Source organism: Carassius auratus, chromosome 38, assembly GCF_003368295.1.
Source record: "Carassius auratus strain Wakin chromosome 38, ASM336829v1, whole genome shotgun sequence".
Taxonomy (NCBI): Eukaryota; Metazoa; Chordata; class Actinopteri; order Cypriniformes; family Cyprinidae; genus Carassius; species Carassius auratus.
Window position 1 is genome coordinate 8,245,393 of NC_039280.1, and position 20,066 is coordinate 8,265,458.

Consider the following 20,066-nt stretch of genomic DNA (forward strand, 5'->3'; position numbering starts at 1 on the left):
AAAAATGTTTAACTCATTTTTGTTTAAATTGTCAAATTGGGTAGAATGTGATGATTCACATAAAAATGCCTTTGTTTTGTGCAGAACTTTGTTAGATAAAGTAAAATAATGTAATTATATAAGTACATGAAAATGCCATATATATATATATATATATATATATATATATATATATATGATAATTTGAACATCCAAATTACACAGATTAATAAGCCTTCTACTTTTGTGGCAGTTTGTGTCCCACAGTACATAAAAAAAAACTGACATTTGATGGAGCAAGAGCTGAGCTTGGGAAAGAGATGGGAAAATCTATCCCACTGGGGAGTGACAGAGAGGACAGAAGTTGTGTTGTGTGATCTCCTGCTCCACAGCACAGTGCTTACACACACTGCACATCCAGAACTGGAACTCCGATATCACTCTTCCTGTCACTATACAGGTAGGCAACTTGCCCTCTGGCCTGAGAAAGAAAAGAAAGATAAAAGAGAGAAAAAAAGAGAGAGAAAAAGAGATTAATTCATCAAGTCGGAACGCATCATCACACATGCTAGTTTAACAAACATAATTGGGACAGTTATTTCGGTGACTCATATTTAAGTTTTGTGCTGATTACTAATTACTGGAAATAACTTTACTCCAGAAAACTTTCCCCTGTAAATGTGTGTGATGCGTATATGTGCTTTCTGGGGTTTGCAAAGAATTAATTATAATGGACAGCTTCAATGAGACAAAGAAGATACAATATTGTTGAAAATTTTGGAGTCGGTAAGATTTTTTTTTTTTTAAGAAATTAATACTTTTATTCAGCAATGATGCATCAAGTGACAGTAAAGGCATTTCTAATGTAACAAAAATTATTTAAAATAAATGCTGTTCTCATGAACTTTCTACTCCTGAAAAACAAATATATCACAGTTTCCACTAAAATACGTTGATAACATAAGCAATGTTACCTGGGCACCAAATCAGCATATTTGAATGATTTCTGAAAGCTCATGTGACACTGAAGACTGGAGTAATGATGCTGAAAACCAGCTGTGCAATCACAGGAATAAATTACATTTTAAAATAAATTCTAATAGAAAACTGATACTTTCAACTGAAATAATATTTCACAAAAATACTGTATTTTTTTTATCAAATAAATGTAGCCTTGGTAAGGATAAGAAACTTCTTTCTAAAACAAAAAAAATCTTACCGTCTCCAAACTTTTCAATGGTAGTGTATTCAATACTCTTCCCTCTGTTTTACTACCCTTTAAAGGAGGAACTGTGCTGATGTAATGTTTTGAATGGTCTGGAAATGTCCAATCACCAGGCACACTGCAGTGATTCGGGTCTACATCATGCGTGCTGATCTTTACGTCACTCATCTCACACTACTTTACACTTGCGTCACTATGACCTCACAGCTCTGTCTACCAGCTGTAATGAAGGATCCGCCTCAGTTATCGGTTAAACGAGGCCTGAGAATGTTTCCAGTGCTTCTGGCTATTGTGTTCCTGTCTTACCCATCAGTGAGACTGTCTCGCTGGCTTTGCCGGGTGTCTCGAGGGCTGTGTTTGGTGAAGATCTCCAGGGCCAGGTCTTCATAAAGCTGCCTCTGATCTGGAGTCAGTGTTTCCAGAGACTCCAGCTTAATAAAGGCGCGCGAGCAAGTACCAAACGCACAGTTGGCAGATGAGCAGATGGCTAGCAGAGAGTAAATCTCCACAGCAGGGATGATATCCTCATAGTCACGGAGATGGAGAGCTGGAAACAGAAAATAAAGAAATGATTGCATTTCTTCACATTTGAAGAACAAGATTTTAATAAGAAACACCTCTGCTGCTCACTGAAAGTTCATTTTCATACTGTGGTGCCTAAATTCACTTGTAGCATTTTAAACTGCTGCGATATGTGTTTTTACAGTTTTTACAGAATTTTTATATTAATACTTTAGATTTTATATATCCCTAACTTAAATAGCTTTTATTAAATAATTTTAAGATTTTAATATTAGTATGCCATGAAAACATTGCTAACTGAAAGACAGAGACATTAACCCGCACACATACATGCATGCATGCACACCTCTTGTCCAGGTGGTCCTGGATATGATGTCATCTGTGGTTTAAACATCTTGTCTAGACCTTCATGTAAGCAAACGTTTTTTGCAAGTGTCTATGTGTAGACTGAATGCTATAAAGACTTCACTTTGAGTTTGTTTTCTCAGTTCAGGTAAGCGATTTAACACTTTATGTTCGCAGACCAGACATACCACGCATGCATTCACTCACACACACACTCACACACACAGAAACCTATGGATAATTATATTACGGTGATCATTATAATTTTCTGCAAATGTATAATTCTGGGTAAATATCAACATACTGCACCCAAAAAATACAGACAGGAAATCATTGAAAAATTCAAACCTCTCTGATTGACTTAACAATGTAATAATATTCTAATAGTAAGTGTGTATATGCTATTTATTGCATGGGGTTGTAAGTGTTACCTGTCCTCATGGCTGCGTCCACCTTGCCTTCGTATAGCTGTCTCTGCGCAAGCAGGAAGAAATGATAGGCCTCTGCCCCACGCCAGGCGTCATCCAGGATACGGCTGTCTGAAGACGACTCATCTTCCTCTAACAGCCCTGCTAATGCACTGGTAGCCTGAAATAAATCACACACACAAATTACCCACCACTAGGCTGTAAATGAGCCCTTTATCACAACTGATTTCCTGTCGGACTCTGAGTCAGGCTGCAGCTGCACACCACAGCGCCAACAGTTACCAACTACCACAGCTCTGTCCAAAGATCCCAAATGATAATAAACCTGTACTTGGTTAGACCTGTACTAAATCTAAACTACACCCATCACCTGGAAACAGGTAACAAGAGTTTAGAACATCTACTTTGAGTACCTCGGATTTCTTGCCCTTGATTTTGCTTTGCTGTGAACTTTTGATCTGGGTGTGGAAGTTCTCCACCAGCAGGGCAGCAAGCACATACAACTTCTTCACTCGCAGCGGTCGTGTTCTCCTTTTCGCCTCTTCTTCTGCGATCTAAGGTGAAATAAAGTGTGTCATTAAAAGTATTTAACATTTACAAAATAACCAGGCTTTAAATGTGAAGAGTGTACATTGTTGCAATTCAATCATCACTAGTTTCATAACCTGAGGATCCCAATTGACAATGTTTTTTTTACACAAACTGATACTAACATACCTTAAACATGAGTTTGGCAGCATCCAGGAAGTGATGGGCTTTTCTGTAGAGCTCTACGGCCTCTAGAGTTTTGTTTTTCTCCAGCAGATGCGAGGCGTATTTGGACAGCAGAGGGCCAATTTCCTTCATACTGTGGTCTTTGGCAAGTTCAACAGCTTTGTTCCACTGAAATGTGCACACAATTGAAATGTATTTATGCTGTTGTATATTTTTTACCATCATCAAACATCTAAACATTCGTCACAGACAGGTTTCAGGAGCAGATGAGAGTGATGACGTTATAGCTGCATCTGGATCTTTGAGTAGAACTGATGATGAGCACTGTGATCTCTCTGAACCTCTCATTTAAACTAATGACAGAAGCATCATTATCTCTAAATGGCCCAAAAAAAGCCAAAGAAAAGGCAATGAGTCAGAATGCATTCAGTGAAGAGAGGGAGAAAGAGTTCTTTTGAGAAATGCATATTAAATAGGGCTGTCAAAGTCTTTAACGCAGATATCGGATAATAATTATTTCATTCATTGTGTGATTTCTAAAGACTGATCATAAATTTTACAAAAGAAACAGCACAAGTGTGTGTCTGTGAGTTGTTTTTCAGATCAGTACTTGTTGGAGAAAATACCTTCTTTATTGAAAAATTTATTTAGAAATGATATCCAGAGAAGTTTAACAAATGAAAAGCTTTATGCAAATCAAATCAAATTAATTTATGAGACTAAAAAAATCTTAAATTTCACCTGCAAGCATGACTCTTAGATAAACCTCTTAGATAAATATATGTATGAATTAATCTATAAAAGTATCCAGAAAATTACTATATTATTTAATATTATTTTCTGCTTAGATGTGAGAAATATATATTCTGAGTACTGAGTACTGATGTTCTTTGTCTTTATCTTTGCTCAGTGTCTTTATTTTTTTTCTTGTTAAAAAGGATACAGATACTTTAACTACAATGAACAGATTCATCAGAATTACTTTTTTAAATCAACTGACAGCCCTTGCAGACTGTAATATTAATATAATTGATACGAGTAACCCTCTCAGGCTCAAATTAAGTTTTAGTAACTTAGTAACTTTAGTAACCTTTAGTCAAATTTTTAGTACTCCAGATACATAAAATATGTATCTGGAGTAATAAGGTTTTTAGTTTTTAACTGTTGCAAATCAGCAACGTCTGCCTTGAGAGGGTTAATATATTATTAACACATTATACCTATAACATTCATATCATATCAAATCCATACAACAAGTGGTGTATAAACCCTCACCTGGTTTAGATGCACACAGGCATCCACAGCTGCTTTGGGCTGGTTACATTTCAGAAATGCACTGACGGCCTGCTCACACATTCCCACGGTAACAAACATCTGGCCAATGTCCTACACACACACAATAAAGCACAGGTCAAGCCATTAACACAACCTGAACCAAACAGTACTGCTTGGTCTGTTTTGAAAGAATTGGAAAGAGAGAGAGAGAGAGAGAGAGAGAGAGAAGAGAAAGCACCCACTGGTAGCAGTTTATGGTTTTCTGGTAGCGAGTTTGCAAGTCTCTCCAGACCATCATAGTCCTCCAGCATATAATAACATTCAGCCAGACGCTCCTGATTACGACCCTGAAGGTAATACTGTACTGCATTCAACCTGTGGAACACACACACTTCCAATGTCTGTCAACATGCAAATAATACAATTTATCAAGTAAAAGAAAACAGTCAAAAATTTGGACACACTGAAATGAATTTACTTATCTTAAAGACCTTTTGGTTTAATGGCTTATGCCTAAATAAGTGTTTTACACTGAAACAGATTTTACTTACAGTTCAGTTGTGTGGCTTTTGACACACACACACACACACACACACACACATTTATAAACACTTATGCATAGCCGCACTTAAACAGCCTACCATTTCTGTCTGTCTGCAAAATAGTCTCCAATGGCGTTGTAGGCCTGCTCCAGAAGAGCATCATCAGAGTCACCTGATCCGGTCTTTAACAACTGCAGAACCCTGAACCAGTCACCGAGCTTTATACGCAAACCTATTGCCAAATCCCTAGAGACCAGAGGGAGAAAGATGAAAGATGAGCATTCAAAATAAATTGATTTCTGTTGCTTTTTTCAATTTAGTTAATTAAAATGTTGGCCATAACCGCATTAAAAAAAAAAAAATACAGATCCAAACCAGAGACACTTTTGGAAATTAATTTGAGTGTGTTTTTTTTCCCAATCTAAAAATCATCCATCCCTGTACTTTATCTAATTTAGTACTCAGTTAAATTAAAATATGGTAATTTCTTGTTGTATGCCAGAAGAAATATTAATTGCTTTGTTTGGTAAAATTTTTTATAAAAAAAGTATATAATGTAGAATAAATCAATAAGCCCCAAGAAGCCGTAGTTTACAGTGAATTTATAACAGCATTGTGAAAACCCCCTTAGCTATTATAAATTCAGTGTAAACCACAGCTTCACATGACTTATTGCTTTCATAAAACAGTTATTCCATATATGTAGCAAGGTTTCAAAAAATAAAACAAAGCAAATAAAATGTAATGATATTAATAAAAACATTATTCTTCCGCCAAACAATGTAGTTCCTCAGAAACAGTTGTGGTTGCAACAAAGTGGTAGCTGAGCAACACACAGATGTAACCAAAGGTGTATGTTCATAGGCTGTATCTGAAAACTTGGGTAGCTTACTTGCTGCTTCCATATGAGGCAATGACTTTGAGGGAAGCACTTTTGCACAAAGGATTGAGGGGTAACAATGGCAGTGAAGGATACATCTATGCTGCCTTCAAAATTCGATCAGAAGAAAATACCTCCAGAGACAGGAAGTAAAGCAGAATCTGTATTCGGACATGCCTTGATGCCTTCCTGCCTTGGAATGCTGCCTTTAGAGCTTTCGGACTCAGCTATAGAGTAATTTACAACAGCTTCGAACACGGCTCAACCAATCATAATCAAGGACATTTGTAACATTTGTAAAACAGTGTTAAAGTAGAGACTTTACCAAAGCATGTAGTTTTAGTGAGGTGAACACTGAATGTGTAGCATGTGGTGCTTGTTAATTTGAATCCTGCTCAGTCTTATATTTTCAGTGTTACTATTTATAAACTATTATATTTCTGAATATTTTAAAGGGGGGGTGAAATGCTCATTTTCACTCAATATCCTGTTAATCTTGAGTACCTATAGAGTAGTACTGCATCCTTCATAACTCCAAAAAGTCTTTAGTTTTATTATATTCATAAGAGAAATATAGTCTGTACCGATTTTTCCTGGAAAAACACGACCGGCTGGAGGCGTGACGTGTGGGCGGAGCTAAAGAATCACGAGCGCGAGTAAGCTTTTGCCTTGAGAGCGTTTGGAAGCTGTGACATTACCGTGAGGAAAAAAACATCCAAAACAAACCATGGCTAACAGTCAGATTCAGATGTATATTTATGATCCAGAATCAGATCCAGAGGCTGAAATTTAACAAGAGCAGCATCAGCAACGACGTCTCTATGTGGTATGTACTGAAACTGTATATATTTGCTTAGCAGTTTTGGAAAATGACTAAGTTCCACTTTATGTCGTCTTTTTTTTTTTAAGCTGTAAATGTGGAAAGTGCAGTTTGATGACAACATCGCATGTTGTTTACTTGATGTGCTTACGCGCCGATAGCTAAGTTAACAACACAGAGATATTTGAAGCAGTTTTACTCACCGCCTGCGGTTTCAACACACGATCGTGACCCTTTTTCGTTGGGACTGCATTATCCTTAAGAAATAAACGATGTGCAAATCCATGGGTCAAACTGGGCCTTGTGAACAAGCATCTTCGAAATGCAGGGAACAAACAAAAACACTTGCACAACTCCGTTGATGCTCTGTAAAAATAAACTCCATCCACTGGTCCCTTAATGCTGTTTCTCTTTTGGTAATCTGTGCAGGGTTGTCTTGCCCTGGCAACCAAAAACACACTTCTTTTGTGACATTTCGCAACGCTCTCGCTCTGATCAGTGAATGAATGTCTGTGCTCTCACTCAGTGCTCTGCTATACGGGAGCGCGCACTCTTCCGGCAGAAGTGCCCTTAAGACCCATATAAGAAAATTCTGCTCCATCTAACGTCACACAGACCCATACTCGAAAAAAACTTTCCGAAACTTGTGACAAACCGGAAGGAGTATTTTAGGGGAAAAAATACTCCTTCAAACGTACAACTTAATTTTTGAAACTTTGTCCATGTTTAGCATGGGATTCCAACTCTTTAACAGTGTAAAAAACTCAGTATGCATGAAATAGCATTTCACCCCCCCCCCCTTAAATTAGTTTTTCAGTTTTAGCAATGTCATTATGTGCTTTTGTTATTTTTATTAGTTTCTTTTTTAATATTTTATTATTCATCTTCAATTTATTTTTCAGTTTTAGCTTTAGCAAATTAAAAATTAAGCTTTTAATTTTATATGTATGTATTCTTTCTATTTTTGAAACAGTAGTTTTAGTTAACAGCAACACAATTCAACCAAATTAATTTAACAGTGCTATTTTTTAAGTGAAGTGTTCTTGTCTACACAGATTTCGCACAGGATATGAATCTCCTCGAGGTTTGTGTATGACAGCATGCATATGTCTGTGTGTACCTGCGGTCCATGTCCAGGTACATCCTCTCTGCCTCCTCAAACCTGCTAAAGTAAGCAGCTACCTCGGCTTGTTTCATGGCTTCACTTTGTAGGTTGCTCAGTCTCTTGACAAATTCAATGCCCTGGTAGTCTCTACAGCGCACAAACGCCTGTTCAGCCATCTTCAAATCCAGCTTCTGCAGTGCTGCTTCTGCCAACAGACGCCTGGAAGTGCATGCACAGATACAACTGACTGAATGTTCAACCGTCAAATACTGGAGGTCTGAAAACTTCACACTAACTCCCGTATTTGAGATTACATGGCATCTAGTATATGATACACTAGCACTAACAAAATTATTTGATCAGAGTATTTGGATCATATTTGATCTCAACAAAGACAAATCTGGACATTAACAAAATGACACTGATAATGTTTCAGCTGCATTTAGTTAAATCTGTTTGACTGATGACACCCTGGACAGTTTTAGAGAACTGAACCACAAAAAGTGACCAAGGATTGTGAAGTGACTGTGTCCAGGATCTTTGCATGCACTCATGGAAAGCTAAGAAAACCTTTGACCTCTGACATGTTGGCATGTTAAGGATGAGTAAAATCAAACAACAGAGCCTTTGAGCTCTCACGCTCGTATTAAAGCAAACACACCCAAACTGAAAGAGAGAGCTGACACAGCTCTTTTTTTCTTTACACCATATTCCTGTAGGATTCCTTCTCCAGTTCCCGTCTGACAGTATTAACAGCAACTCCCTTGACAATGCACTAAAAGGTGAATCTACTTTTCCTTTTTACTCCAAAATCAAAGAAAGAGAAAAGAAACCTATATTTAAACATGTAGATTAGAGACAGCATAGCAAATACTAATAAACAAAAAAAGACTTCAATATAATTAATATGATTTTAGCAAGATACAGTCATTTATTGATATTTTTTCTAGATTATGGGGTTAAACGTGATCTGGATGTGGCCTTAACTAGTTTTGAGAGATCCACTTCTAAATTATTCAACAACTGGTAAAACTGTGAAGAGTCCAGTCAATGTATGTTAGATCTCTGGGTTTACCTCCCTGCTTGTGTAGCAAGAGTCCGATCTGAAATTCCTCCTTGTGCTGTGAGAACTGACAGAGCCACTAAAACTCCAGTGGTTTGTTAAATCAATAGAGCCACTCCAAGACTGCTTTGCTTTATGACTACAGGTAACATCATTCTCTCTTTCATCACAGTCTTAGAAAACCATAAATAATTACACAGTAACGTGCCTGTTTACGTTAATTTATTTGATTCCACTCTATCCGGGTTTCCCTTTCTTAAATGGCCAGACAGATACTGAAAGACAAAGCTCTCCAGGAACCAGAAGTGTGCTGTCTTATTGGTTTCATTTTGTCCTGCCAGTGCCAGGATCATCATTCAGATCATAAAACTGTAGCTCACAATTCATTCAGAGTATAAATTTGGACCACATACTTTCCACTTCCAGGAAACGCACACATTGCCAAGTTGCAAACTCTTAAATCTCTAAAATCTAAAACAAACACAGTCCTGCTAAACACATACACAAATACACAAACCCACACAGTATGTTTTGACACACTGTTCCGTACTGCCTATGCCTATGCTTTCATTCATGTATTCCTCTTTCCGTATGCAGGTTTGCTTGAATAAATTAACCAAACCGCCCCATTTATTGTGTGGAATGAGTGTGTGCCTCACCAGAGACGTGGATGGGGATTGTCCTCAATAAACTGAGAAGCATCTTCAATTCCAACCTTCTCAATAAGTGCCCTGCTGTCCCTCAGCGAGCGGATCTCGAAGTTTATTAAATAATCTTTATTTGGAACCTCTGGATCCTGAAAGATTATTATTATTTTAAAAAATTATATTCAGGATTCACAAAACTTAATTAAGATATTAAAATGTAAATAACATTTAAAAATTAATGATAATAATAATAATAATTTTATAGAAATTATAACAATTTAGCAGAGCACAGCTAATATATATAGGCTTTGTTTTAGGATTTTGGTCATTTCCAATATACGATTATGTTATTTTTCAGCCCTGAAAATCTCAATTTAAAAATTCACTGAATAATTTTAAACAAACTCAAACTCAGCTACGAATTATTCCAATATATTCCAACCAACCCTCATGATCTCATCCAGAAGAACAGATTTGATCTCCAGATCCTCAAAGTGGCAGATGAAGCCAGACGTTTGAATCGGTTCCTGTGTTCAAAACACAACACACATAAGAACTTGTCAGGAGAATGTTCCCACTAATACCGCTGCAAATTAAAACAACTGAAGTAACAGAATTTGTTGTATGGAAGTTAAAACTGATTAATTATGATTATATATATATATATATATATATATATATATATATATATATATAATATTTGTGTGAATATTGCTTATAATGTGTGAACTGGACCCGTAAGCTACCTGCTCTCTTTCTGAGAATGAAGAAAAAAGCTCTGCTGAATCTCTACAGTGGGTGGTCTGATCTACAGGCCATGTGCTCTGTGATTTACTGAAGCTGGCATGTGTGTGTGTGTGTGTGTGTGTGTGTGTGTGTGCGTGTGTGTGCGTTTGTTTGAAAACGGCTGCACTTTCTGAAAAGTGCATTAGCTCTGACAAAACTATCACTCTTTCTAGCCACAACACTCAACATATATGTATATATGAATAATTAACTCTTTCTCTATGCCTCACCTCTGGGTCCAGGTTTCTAAAGACATACATTCTGGTTTTCTCCATCATGGAGAACAGATCTGGGTTGTCATTAGCCCATTTCATATCCCAGACATCCTTGCGCTCAAATTTGGATGGATCTCCAGCTGTGGACCCGCCCTCTGCATCCCCTGACGAAGCCCGTGTCTCTACGTCCAAAAACGTCAACACACCCGTAATGTCTATAATAGCCAGCCGGCTAGAAAAAGACAATTATTTTAAAACAAACTCTCGCTATACAAGCAGGAAAAACGAGCGAGTAGTCTGATCTAATATTACAATTGGATAAAAACTGAGACAAAAAAAAGAGAGAAATCAGACCTGGAGTTACAATTGAGGGACAGCTGATACGGTCTGGAGGTCAGGGAATATTTCTGCAGGAGGGTGATGTTGGGCAGGCTGTATCTCTGTAGGATACCAGACTCACGGCCCTGCAGACATCACAACCTCATATAAATAACGCAGAAACTTTGTGATGAAAAAGCATGTGTCCTTGTGTAAATCAGACGTACCACTAGAAGCACTCTGTCTGATGCTGTAATGCAGCAGATCGGATCTCTTGTGGCCTGAAACAAACAAACAAACAAAAACATCTCACTGTCATGACAATTTTCTCAGGGCAGTCATATGAAAAAGTAGACTGCAGCCTCCATACTTATTGTAAATACAAGTTTAGATGACAACTGGATCACTTAGAAGCGTCTTATGTGAACCATGTCACATAAAAATGTGTGGATCAAGGAAAACATAGCACAACTATGAAATAATTCATAAGCAGACTAGCGGAGCAGTGTTCTATGACAGTTTTTCCCACTAATCCTCTCACGAGAGGCTAATAGAGCCACATGTAAGTGTCTGTGCTGAGTGTACTCACTGTGAAGGCTTTGGCAAAGTTCAGTGTCCCATCTGATGTTCCGCTTGGACTGTCATCGATGTGATAAACCCTAGAGAAAAGAGTCAGCAAGACAGAGTGAAAAGAGACAGTGTGCAGGTAAAGTGAGGAAGAATAAGCAAGAGAGGCAACGCCTTAGTGTATTTCTATCATGTTGAAGGGAAACAGAACACTGGGTCCCGTTCCAGAGTGTGGGTCGCAGGATTTCATCACACAGCCTTGAACAGAACTTTTTCAAGTGCTGCCGTCAGCGAGCACACCCTCACACTATCCCGAGAGACAGACAGGCAGACAGACTGCCCACAGACTGTACGCCACAATAAGGAACATCACTTCATCTGATGAAAGCTTACGTATTACACAGAGCTGCTTTTTTCATTCAGCCACTGAGACTGAGACATGGGACAAAGCATGTACAACAAATTCTGAAATAAATCTTAATATTAGTTAATATGTTCTTAAAACAAAAGTAAAATTTTCTTTTTTTTTTTTTAAATTATGACATGATCACTATGTCCTCCTTGTATACTTAGCAAAAAATAAAATGATTACTGCATTTAATACTTGTGTATTTGTTGCTGACTGACAATGCTGAATGGCAGGCAAAGTAAAAATTGAAATTAATTAATACATTCATTGAGCATGCATTAAATTGATCAAAAGTGGGGAAAAAAACCTGTATTATTATATGTTTTTATAGAGGCATTATGTTTATAGCAAGATTTCTATTCACCAAAAATTCCTGGAAAAATTAATCACAGTCTCCACAAAAAATAGTGTATTAAGCAGTGCAAAAACAGTTCTTATTATCATCAATGTTAAAAACAATCTAACACTGATAATACGTTGAAAAAATGATTTCTGAAGAATCATGAGTCAAAACTAGGGTATTGATGAAGAAAATTCACTGGGATAAAAATATATATATTTAAATATTATTATAAATTGCAATAATACATTTCATCTTTCTGATCAAATAAATGCAGCCTTTGTGAGCATAAGAGATTCAAATTCATGAAAATCTTACCAACACTAAACTTTAAATTGTAAAAGATGATAAAAGTGCAGATTTCAACAAAAAATATTTTAAGGCTTGGAACAACATGAAGGTGAGTAATTAATGACAGAATTTTTTATTTTGGGTTGAACTATCCCTTTAAATCCCTCTCTAAGCACTGGTGACCCACTACTGGTGACCTTTGACCCTCACCTCTCTCGACCTTCCTTTCTTGTCTTGGCGACCTGGTTGATTTCAAGAGCAGTGAGTTTCTTAGCAACACGATACTGCCAAACATAAAATGCTTCCTTAGATGCAGCAATCACGTGAGTCTTCGTCATAGTGACAAACAGAGGGTCTGTATCAGCAAACAGAGAGTAACAAAAATTGTGAAGGAACAGATAGAATGTATTAATTTCACTCTGTGGAAAGTGAAGAATGAGAAATTACAGTTACATCATTATTTAAAAACAAACAAACAGGTGACATTAGCTTATCTAAACATCAAAGCTATCTGTTGAAGGTTTGTGCGATTTCAAAAGGCTGTTGAAAATCACACAACCTTTATTCAGAGCAGGATTCAAAGACAGATTTCGCATAAAAATATGTTTTTCTATGAATAACTACAGATTCTGTTGTGTGTTGCTGTTCCGACTCTGAAATCTGTTCAGAAAGATCAGGCTGAATCTCTGGAACAGATCTGCTCTCTCAACCAGGAGAGGAATTTAGCGGGATACCTATGGGAGTGGCAGGAAAGGAGCCGGGATTCCCACCGCAGCTTTCATACTGTTTAAGTTTGTTTAAGCTAAGTTGTGCATTTATATATTTATTTGCTTCTGGGTCTTCATAACCCTTGCTTAGAGTTTATTTTGCAATAATGAACTTCTGAATCTGCATGATCCCTTCCATATAGAAATAGTAAAAACTCTTTTACCCACCGATGTCAATATATTTAGAGTCCTGTGGTGTTCCAATGGAGTTACACAACACCAGAGCATACTGTGAACAAAGGATAGACAGGCATCTCTTTACTACATGGATACACTTCCTAAAACAGCATTACGGAAATATCTGAAAGTTTTTTTGTTTTTTTTTTGCTGATGTTCATAATACCTTTCTCCTCTTAGACCGATCCTTTGAGGTGTTTTGATTGGACAGCTCATTAAATGCCTGTGGTAAAGTGTTGCATCTGGTGCTTAAGAACAGCTTTCTCAGGTTTAGCATAATTAAATTCTACATTACATCATCTTTCCACTGTCCTCTGTCCTACTAAATTTAGATCTGGTTCAGAGTTGTTAGTTGTTTAGTTCTTACTTTGTAAAATGTCATGATACAGTCACATCTGTAAGTTTGATCAGGTTTCTCATGGTCTAAGAAAACAGCTACAGTCATGCATTACTGTAAAAGGGATACTCCACTCCAAAATGAACATTTTGTCATTAATCACTTAATAAAAACCATGTCGTTCCAAACCCATAAAAGCTTTATTCGTCTTCGGAACACGATATTTTAGATGAAAACCAGGAGGCTTGTGACTGTCCCATAGACTGCCAAGTAAATTACACTGTCACGGTCCAGAAAACTATGAAAGACATTGTCAGAATAGTCCGTCTACCATCAGTGGTTCAACCGTTACATTATGAAGCCACATCAATCAAACTGCATATGCTCTTGTGTCAGCCGCACACAAGGATGTGCTGTTTTCTTTCAAATAAAAGCATAAATACACATAGAAACAGCGCATCCTTGTGGTGGCAGTTTGAGTGATGTGGAGAGATACAGAGGAGACTGTTAACAAAGGACTGTTGAATAAAGTCGTTATTTTTGTTTTATTCGTGTACAAAAAGTATTCTCCTTGCTTTATAATGTTACAGTTGAACCACTTATGGCAGATGGACTATTTATGACGATGCTCTTCATACTTTTCTGGACTGTGACAGTGTAACTTACTTGGCAGTCTATGGGACAGTCACAAGCCTTCCGGTTTTCATCCAAAATATCTTAAATTGTGATCCGAAGATGAACAAAGCTTTGATGGGTTTGGAACGTCACTAATGACAAAGATTTCATTTTGGGGTGGAGTATCCCTTTAAACCTCTCCTGTCTGTTACTTTCTGGTATCTGTGATCAGATACATATGGAAATATTTCATTGTTTTTTAACTACATTGGGATATAAGAGGTGTCTTTACCGTAGCTGATCCAGTAGCTGATCCAGCCTCAGTCTCAGTGTCCTCCTGAAAAATAAATAAAAAAAGATATGTAACAGATATGACTTTTGATTTGATGTAAAACAATATTCTTACTTACAATATCCCTCTTCATCAGAAAAAAGCTGAACAGATCCCCGTTTTAGTACCTGTGGATGTGTGTCGTCTGCTTTGGTGGCCAAAATGCAAAAATCTCCACATGTGGTGATGGACATGAGACTCTTGACGTATTTCACAAACTTCTCATTATTCTTAGTGTCCCAGAACACCACACTGTACTCCAGTCTATCAGGCCGTGTGTATGCATACACCACTGTGTTACTGCAGTAACCCCACTACAGAAACAGAGTAAGATGTTATCTCAGAGAGCGGGGAAAAAATATTTTATAGCCATTATTTCCAGCTAAATTACCTTGTAATCTGGCCGAATGTTAGCAAAATAAATGTAAGAATCTACAGCTAGGCCAATTCGTAGTCCTCCACCTTCCCATGATACAGCAGTCATCTGCTTGCCCGGAACCTTCAGAGTCCGTAAGTGCTAGACACGTGATGACATCAGATATAAGTGCATCAGCAGTAACAAGTTTGGGATGAGTTTGATTTTTTTTAGTTTAAGGAAATAATACTTTTAATCAGAAAGAATGCATTAAATTGATCAAAAAATACAATAAAGACATTTATATTGTTACAACATATTTCTATTTGTATCTCAAATAAATGCAGTTCTTTTGAACTAGTCATCAATAAGGGTATCACAGTTTCCACAAAAAATAAAGTGGAAATTGTTTTAACATTGATAATAATAAAAAATGTTTCTTGAGCAACAAATCAACATATTAAATTATTTCTGAAGGATCATGTGACACTGAGGACTGGAGCGACAGCTTCCAATAATGCAGCGTTGCCATGACAGGAATACATTTCATTGTAAAATAAATTAAAATAGAAAACAGGTTATTCATATTTGTAATAATCTTTCAAAATATTGCTTATTTTACTATACTTTTAAGAGACTTTTTCAAAAACATGACAAAAGTCTTAGTGAACAATTGTTTATGACAAGATATATTATCTTTTGTAGAACCTGAAATATGTCTGTATGAAGCATGTGTGTGATCAGTACTCGCCTCTCCAAACGGTGTGTAGAACTGAACAGCATTTATGTCTTTCTCTGCTCCGCTGTTTCTGAGTGATCCTGCTATAGCTAGAACACTGCCACAGTGATTCCACTGGATACTGGCCACATGCCACATACCCGTCTCGATGATCACAGGACCTTCACACATACGCACACACAGGTCTGAATGAATGTCACTTAGTATGCACAAAGAGACATAAAGGATGCATAAACTCACTTTCATCACTCTCGTGCCTCATCACTTGGCAGTGCCCGTTAGTGAAGCAAACAGCTAGGCAGGGACAGTCTGGCTCCAGATACCCCTCTGTGCCGGGGTACCAGTGAATACCTGATATGCTGAGGGCACCTGTTGCATTGGCCAAACAACTCATGGTCATCTTCATCTGGGCATAAACACACACAATAAGAGCAAATTTGTGTTTTGAATAGCAGTACTACTCAAACTGACTGGATAATATTGAAAAACTCAGGACCCCAGAGGAAAACTAGTAAAAGTAGCTGAATAAAAACACAATGATGAACAGAGAGTGTTTCCAGTGTCTCAGCACTCACAATGAAGTTTCCCTGGTTGTCGTAGATGTGGATCTCTCCATTGGCCATCCCAAACAGCAGGATCTTACTGTCTGGAGACCAGGCCACATGTGCCAACTGGGTACCCTTAAGTTCTTTACCCCAGATCCTGTTACCTGCAAGATCACAAAACAAACACACACACACACACACCTTTATATTCACACTAATACAATTTACAAGCATGAAAAGTCAAAACTATATAATAAAACAACAAACACCTATATCTTGATGGATTTGTTGCTTTTTAATAAATAAGAAAATAATTTTATATTACAATCAAATATAAAAAAAGTAAAACACCAGGTGAACAGGGTAAAATAATGAATAGATGTCACCACACTTCACCAGTTTATTACATTAAAAATAACATAATATGGATGACAAGTTTTCTTAACTGTTATGTTTGTATATGTTAATTATAAACTGTCAATTTAAATATGTTCTAATTTGTATGTATTTCTAGGACAGAACTCTTAACATTGGACAAGCCAGGTTTAAAATTCTTGTTTGATTTTGTTGACATGTAAGAGTTACCTTATTTTATTTTGTATATCTATTTTCATCATTCCTTAATAAAAAAATAAAAAATACAGTCAACAGCCAGAAAAATAATTAAGGAATTAATGTCTTTTTAGAATGAAACGTTGCATTAAAAAACAATTATATATAAACAAACCTCTCTTTATAAAACTTCAGAGTATAATCTAGTGTATGTATTCCCTCAACATTTAGACAGGATCATATAACCCCACTACTTAAGAAACCCACCCTCAACCCATCTCTTTTAGAGAGCTACAGACTAGTTTCCCTTCTTCCTTCATTGCTAAAACACTTGAACGAGCTGTGTTCAACCAAGTCTCTCTCTTTCTCACATAGAACAAACTCCTTGACACCAACCAATCTGGCTTCAGAAGTGGACATTCAACCTTGCTCTCAGTTGTTGAAGTCTTAAGACTGGCAAAACTGTATTTAAAATCATCAATACTCATTCTTGCTTGATCTGTCAGCTTCTTTTGATACGGTTAACCAACAGATCCTCCTGTCAACCATATTGGCAAAGGGCATCTTAGGAACCGCACTCCAGTTTGAGTTCTACCAATCAGATAGGTCCTTCAAAGTATCTTGGAATGGTGAGGTGTCCAATTACTGGGGTGCCCCAGGGCTCAGTTCTTGGACCCCTTCTCTTCTATGTCTACATGGCATCATTAGGTTCTGTCATTTAGAAACAAGGCTTTTCATACCACTGCTATGCTAATGACACTCAACTCTACCTCTCATTCCATCTGATGATCCAACGGTAGCTACTCGCATCTCAGCTTGTCTAACAGACATTTCTTGCTGGATGAAGGACCATCACCTCAACTCAACCTTGCTAAGACAGAACTGCTTGTGGTTCCAGTAAACCCATTGTTTCGTCACAATTTCACCATCCAGTTATGCACATCAACCATAACTCCTTCAAAAACAGCCAGAAACCCTGGAGTTGTGACTGATTATCGGCTGACTTTCTCAGACCACATTGCTAAAACTGTCCGGTCCTGCAGATTTGCTTTATTCAACATAAAGAGGATAAGGCCTTTTCTTTTGGAACATGCTGCACAACTCCTTGTCCAAGCTCTTGTTCTGTCCAGGCTGGACTATTGCAATGCTCTCTTTGCAGGTCTTCCAGCCAGTTCTACCAAACCATTACAATTAATCTTTTTGTTTTCTAGCTGTTTTATTTTCATCTATTATACAATTAAAAACAGCAACAACAAAAAAAATACCTCTAACACTAGCTTGCTCTATTCTTCTTCTATTCTATCTGTTTTCTTTGTATTCATTATATTTAAAAAAAAAAAAAAAAAAAGCCCTTGCTATGTGTACTGCCTTAAGCTGACTGAGACTTGTTATAGCACTTGTATATCATTGCACTTTTGTTGATTTTGATTGCTTACATTGTTCTCATTTGTAAGTCGCTTTGGATAAAAGAGTCTGCTAAATGACTAAATGTAAATGTAAACATATGTGACTGCTACTGAAGTTGAGATTTCTGGCTCAGTGCAGTAGAAAAAAAAATATTTTGAGACAATGGCATTTAAAGATATGTAGTGCAATTGAAATCTACATACACAAATGAATATATTGCATGTAAATCTTTTTTCATGTAAAGTTTATTTTGGATGTTTTCTTTTCACTGTTCTTAAAATCATATGAAACCCAAAAAATACAAAATCACAAATGTGTCCAGTGTACAAAAAATGATTTGCCGTAGTGTTTTGACTTAAAAATAAGAAAATGAATAATAATTATAATTAAAACAGTCCTGTGCTCACCATCCACCGAGCCCACAATCACAGCACCGTCCTCATACACAATACAGATCTTCAGACCATCAGCATTCCAGCTCATGCTCCTCACCACAGATTTATTCCTGTTATTAATCATTTCTTCATACCATGAACCTGTTTGACACACAAAATTACAAAACAAAATGTGTCACACAAGTGTATTGGCTGGAGTTTTATATTCATCATATATTACTGTATTTTCTATATGGTTTATAGTTATATATCTATGGTTTATATGATGTTTACCTTTGTAAAGCATCCAGACAATAATGAGCCCATTCTGGTCACTGGTGGTCAGTTTCTGGTATTGTTCATTCCAAGTCACAACCTGAACTGCACCTGCATAGCAAAATTAAAACTCAGAGAGTAAGAACACACAGAAACTAAAACAAACACACAGACATTGAGCTGACACATCTCCTCTATCTTTCTTACCACTGTGTCCCTCCAGTGTCTGATTCATAGAGAGGTTGCTGGGAGCTGCCAAGCCTTTCAGTTTGGCATCATCTAAGAAAAATAAATGTACTTTTGGTTGATTGATGGATTTCGTTCAAAGTCCTATTTTTAATATATAGAAGTTAATCATTCACATTGGTGTTCATATTTTGTCTGTACATGTAGAAGTACTGGCAGTTCAGGTTCTCACCTGTATAAGTCTCAAGTTTGAGAACTTTTAAAAGGCCATCCTCTCCTCCGCATGCGATGAAACCTTGGTCTTTGTTCCAAGACACACACTTTAAAACGGTATTGTTTGGAATCGCAATCTGAGAACACACAACAAAGCCAACGGCCCTGATAAACAAATTGTATACGCAGAAGCAGCTATCATTATGATTAAAACGAATGAAAATTACTAACAGCAAACCCTTAAAACAATCACGCGTTCAATCAGAGAAAAATATTAATACAGCAGTAATATTTTTATAATGCTAGCAGTAAATTAATAGTTACGATGCAATATTTCACGTTACCTTCTTACTGAGATAAATAAACATCTTTGCTTTAGCTTAGCTTGCTAGCCTGCCTCAGCGTTATGAAACAAATTTCTCTAGGTGTTTAGGGGAGTGCTAAAAGTTGTTTGGTCCCGATGACTGTTTTGGATTTCACCGTTGTCTTCTTTTAAATAAAATGTTTCATAAACCCGTTCTTCAAGGCATTTGAATTATCGGTCTATGTTCCATGCATGTACGCTGCTGTAAAACGGTTTGCTTGGTTTCTAGGTAACCGAAACCCGGAAATGATGTTTGGTTAAGGCGTTCATGGTATTTGTAGTTCTAATTCTCTACTCATCATGAAACATTTTTAACTGAATCCTTTGTAATAACAAAATTTTTTTATGAATTCCTAA

The 20,066-nt window shown here is 36.9% G+C and overlaps 1 protein-coding gene across 2 annotated transcripts; it reads right to left on the reverse strand.

The window, feature by feature from the left end:
* Positions 1-196: 196 nt before the first annotated feature.
* On the reverse strand, positions 197-19,939 carry LOC113056908 (WD repeat-containing protein 35). 2 transcript variants are annotated; one of them, XM_026223829.1, is made up of 29 exons: positions 19,690-19,713; positions 19,365-19,482; positions 19,154-19,225; positions 18,965-19,057; positions 18,704-18,832; positions 16,368-16,501; positions 16,033-16,198; positions 15,805-15,953; positions 15,090-15,215; positions 14,827-15,012; positions 14,660-14,704; positions 13,582-13,638; positions 13,407-13,467; positions 12,682-12,826; positions 11,454-11,523; positions 11,092-11,145; positions 10,901-11,010; positions 10,562-10,778; positions 9,992-10,072; positions 9,558-9,694; positions 7,851-8,054; positions 5,130-5,276; positions 4,731-4,863; positions 4,489-4,599; positions 3,217-3,381; positions 2,913-3,053; positions 2,503-2,659; positions 1,511-1,751; positions 197-460 (listed from the first exon to the last, which is right to left on the reverse strand). In XM_026223829.1, the coding sequence occupies exons 1-29, from the start codon at positions 19,711-19,713 to the stop codon at positions 310-312; spliced, it is 3,624 nt and encodes a 1,207-aa protein (XP_026079614.1). In that variant the 3' UTR covers positions 197-309. The 2 variants fall into 2 exon arrangements, with proteins under 2 accessions (XP_026079614.1, XP_026079615.1); XM_026223830.1 differs by lacking the exon at positions 13,582-13,638 and having other exon boundaries at positions 310-460; positions 19,690-19,939.
* Between the last annotated feature and the right edge of the window lie 127 nt (positions 19,940-20,066).

Excerpts from the sequence above, each read along its gene's own strand:
- LOC113056908 (XM_026223829.1), bottom strand. The coding sequence starts at position 19,713 with ATGTTTATTTATCTCAGTAAGAAG. Across the intron at positions 19,058-19,153 it reads GACACTGGAGGGACACAGTG|GTGCAGTTCAGGTTGTGACT; the intron begins GTAAGAAAGATA and ends TTTGCTATGCAG. Across the intron at positions 8,055-9,557 it reads AATCCCCATCCACGTCTCTG|GCGTCTGTTGGCAGAAGCAG; the intron begins GTGAGGCACACA and ends ATGCACTTCCAG.